The sequence below is a fragment of the Phragmites australis genome, chromosome 1 (genome assembly GCF_958298935.1).
Source record: "Phragmites australis chromosome 1, lpPhrAust1.1, whole genome shotgun sequence".
In the NCBI taxonomy this organism is placed as follows: Eukaryota; Viridiplantae; Streptophyta; class Magnoliopsida; order Poales; family Poaceae; genus Phragmites; species Phragmites australis.
In genome coordinates, this window is record NC_084921.1 from 39,245,588 (window position 1) to 39,249,399 (window position 3,812).

Consider the following 3,812-nt stretch of genomic DNA (forward strand, 5'->3'; position numbering starts at 1 on the left):
TAGGAGGCCAGCGTACTGCTTGGTACAATATAGGATCACTCATTGATCCTCTCTCTAGACAGCAACACCTAGCAACAACTCTCTCTAGGCCTAATAGCACTAATCACTCTCTAATCTTGTGCTTAATTGCCTTGGATGATCACTCTAAGTATTTTGGTGGTTTGGATATCTTCTCTAGTATATATGAGTTTCTTTAGACTCTAGCACACTCAAATGACCAAGTGGGAATGTATTTATAGCCTTAACCTCTTGAACTAGCCGTTGCTCAAACGGTCACAAAAGACTATGAACATCGGATGATCCGGTGTTAACAACAGTACAAACATCGGACCATCCGGTGTATACAACAGTAAAACTAGCTGTTGGAACCCCACTTAAATTCATTATGTACACCCGATATTCCAGCGTTAATTTGAACTCCATCACTGGACTATCTAGTATGGATACTTCAACCGACTGAGCCACTTCTTCTACATTATTCATTGTTCAACGTGTAGATCTTTAGGGCAACGGACCATCTGATGTTAATAATTTTTTCTGAACTCATCCAATTTTCTTGAGTTCGGTTTCGGTGGCTTCTACATGTATTGCATCTATAAGACATACTAAAGTATATATTTGACAAACATGTTAGTCACATTGACTATATTGTAATTAATCACTAAAAACACATACATGCCCTAAAAGAGCCATGTTCGCTACAACTGCTACAATCCACCTTTTCCTGTGCTACAGTACAAATGCCGATCGGTCGTGCTTGCAAAAAAAACTTTAGCAGCATCCGTTTCCGGTGCTACAATGTTGCGGCAGGGGGTTCATACTCTAAATTTGGAGTATTCTCTCTCTTCTCTCATCACTATTCACAGAAGATGAATATGTGCTTAAGGGAGGAGGAGAGTAATAGAATGCAGGAAATAGAATAGCTACTAGAGATAAAAAATAGATAGTACTATAATAATATTAGAAGATGATGTAATAGTGTTATAGGAGATTAATGTTTAAAGTATCTGTTAGAGATGGCCTTACATATAGCCACGGTAACTCTATGGGTCAAGCCAATGCAATTTAGGCAGGATACAATACCCCTGTTCCAATGCATAAACACCAGCAGGGGATTATATCTTCATTTGATACCCACCTTTCATACACACGAGCATATTATGATATACACTTGCGGGAGCGAGCGTGACAAGTGGCGGACCTAATACAAAAACGATCGAGTGTCACGGGCTGATCTGTTAGGGGTCCGAGTGTTCCACTTGTTGAGCTAAAGAATGTTACATAGACTGCTATATAATAATAGATCATAAGAAAATAAAAATTTAACTGGTGTCATATGTATCGTGTGGACACAAGATGGATGCACCCCTGAGCGTGACACAGGTGTGTATTGGTGTGTGAGTAGGTGCGCCATGCAATCGATCGAAAAATGCATTAACACTGTACAAGACCCACATCCCATTTCACTTTCTCCATTTCCCATTCATGGTGTCTAATAAATGTCATGGAGACACATAGAACTAGTGCTGGTCAAATGGGTTGTGCTTATTGGGACGGCTCGAGGCACGATGTTGTAGGCACGCTCCATGCACGGTACGGCCTAAGGTGAGACGGGCGGGGTCATTGACACAACTCGGCACTGCTTAGACGGGCTGGCATGGGCATGGCCCGCCTCAGCCGCCCTCGCCTTGCCTCCACTGCACCACCTGGCCACACCGCTCATGCTCGGTCGCGCCACCCCGCCGTCGTGTCGCCCCGCCCCAAACTTGCCCGATCGCGTCGCCCGCCCCAGCTCGTCGCCTCGCCTTGCTCGGCTGCGCCACCCTGCCCAAACCCCGCCTCGCTTGGCCGGGCCACCCCGCTTGACCACGCCGCCCCATCGCCCTGCCTGGCTGCACAACCCCGCCCCTGCACCGCCACCACGCCGCCGTGCCGTTGTCCAGTCCTGCCGCCACGCCATGCCCGCCGAGCTGTCAAGCCAACTGTGTCGTAACAGTGCCCGGACCGACCCAACACGATATGGTCGGCCATGGGCCGTACCGTGGGTTGCACCTCCAACACACGGGCCGGCACGGCACGCGGGATGACACAGCATTGCCCATTTGCTTAGCTAGGCCTATCGGGCCGTGCCTAGCTGGGCTCGTGCCGGGTGGCCCGACGGATCCATTTGGATAGGTCTGCATAGAACAATGTCTCGCCATTTTGCAGTTCTTATTAGACAAAATCACATCTCAGTGACACCAAATACATCTCGAAGTACAAGTACTAAATTGTTAAGAGCCATGTCTGAAATGAATCCTACGGATTCGGGTCCAAGTGAGTAGGCAAACAGTGTGTTCAGCCAGAAGCAATCCATTTAGCCAGAAACCCCTTGTACTGCTCCAAGAGCTTCTCTGCGTCCGGCATCACCTCCTTGACGGCGTCCACGGCCAAGAAACGCTCCGCCCACGCGGCCAGGCCCGGGAAGTTGACCTCGTCAAGAAGGTTGGTGCCGTTCACCTCGTCCACCACCTTGATCCCCACCAGGAAGCTCCCGAGCGCGACGTCCACGAGCCCGACGATGTCACCGCCGAAGAAGGCCTTCCCCTTGGAGCACTCTCTGAAGGCTCTCTCCAACGTCTCCACCACAGGGATGGCGTTCTTGAACGCCTCTGTTCTCTTCTCCTCCGTCGTCGACCAGGACAGTGCCCTCCAAGACTGGAAAAACTGCAAGAACATCACACGGAATCACCCAACAAATAGTCACTAATCACAGCTTCCTAGTTTGATCGCAGATTCTCAGTGCAAGATTAGTGTCCGATGAAATACATGCACCATACCTTGTCGTCGATGTACGCCGCCCAGAAGCGAGCCGTGGCGCGGTCGTGGGCGTCGGCGTGGAGGAGAGGATGCCCGATCCCCGCCCAGGCCTCGTCGACATACTGCACGATGGCGAGCGACTCGCACACTGGCCGGCCGCCGTGGATGAGGACGGGCACCGTCTTGTGCACCGGGTTGGACCTCAGCAGGAGGTCGCTCTTGTTGAAGAGGTCCTGCTCGGTGTACTCGTAGCTCAGCCCCTTCAACCCCAACGCCATCTTGACGCGGATCACGTACGGGCTGTACCACGAGCCCAACAGCCGCAGGTCTCCTCCGGCCGCCATTGCAGTCTTGCCAAGGCTTGTGCGATGTTGCCCTGCCCTGAATCCTGATTGATTTGTACTGAAGGGACCGGGCGTGTATTTGTATACGGTTTACTTTTGACCAGTAATTTGAGTTGAATAGTTAACTTGGACTGTTGACTGGTGACTTGGTGATGCTTCTATGTCGTTGCTTGACGACTTTTCGAGCCCCAGATCAGCATCGAGCATAGACGCTGTTAGGGATGAAAAGGAGAACGGTAAATCTCTTGTTTTACCGTTGCTCGTTCTCTCATCTGCTGCTCCCTGTGTCCACTCCCTAGACGACGTGTTGCACCGTTGCCCGCCATGGTAGCCAAGGCTCCGCGTTGCCCATCTCTCCAGTGCTCTATGCTGTGCCGCCAACCTTGCCTCCACGATTGCAACTTGCAAGGTGAGTAGGTGACGCCTAGATGGCTCTTTTTTTCTCTCTGAATCGGAATGCATGCTGGCGCAAAGGATTAAATTGATGGTAATTTTGTTGTTTTTGTTAGATCTATTGGCTGTTGTTTTTGTTAGATCTATTGGCTATTGTCTATTGAAGCAAATAAGCCATTTACTGTCTAGGGTTGTGCAATTGTGCTGGGAAATTAAAGTCTCAAATAGAAGGTGACTAGTTAAATGCACGTACATTATAATGGGACCAAAAATTCA

General features: G+C 49.8%; 1 protein-coding gene across 1 annotated transcript; it reads right to left on the bottom strand.

Moving 5' to 3' along the window:
- Nucleotides 1–2,182: 2,182 nt before the first annotated feature.
- LOC133918465 (probable glutathione S-transferase GSTU6) lies at nt 2,183–3,207 on the bottom strand. Its single transcript, XM_062362352.1, has 2 exons — nt 2,820–3,207; nt 2,183–2,706 (listed from the first exon to the last, which is right to left on the bottom strand). Exons 1-2 carry the CDS (start codon nt 3,141–3,143, stop codon nt 2,338–2,340), a joined length of 693 nt encoding a protein of 230 aa, XP_062218336.1. The 5' UTR covers nt 3,144–3,207; the 3' UTR covers nt 2,183–2,337.
- Between the last annotated feature and the right edge of the window lie 605 nt (nt 3,208–3,812).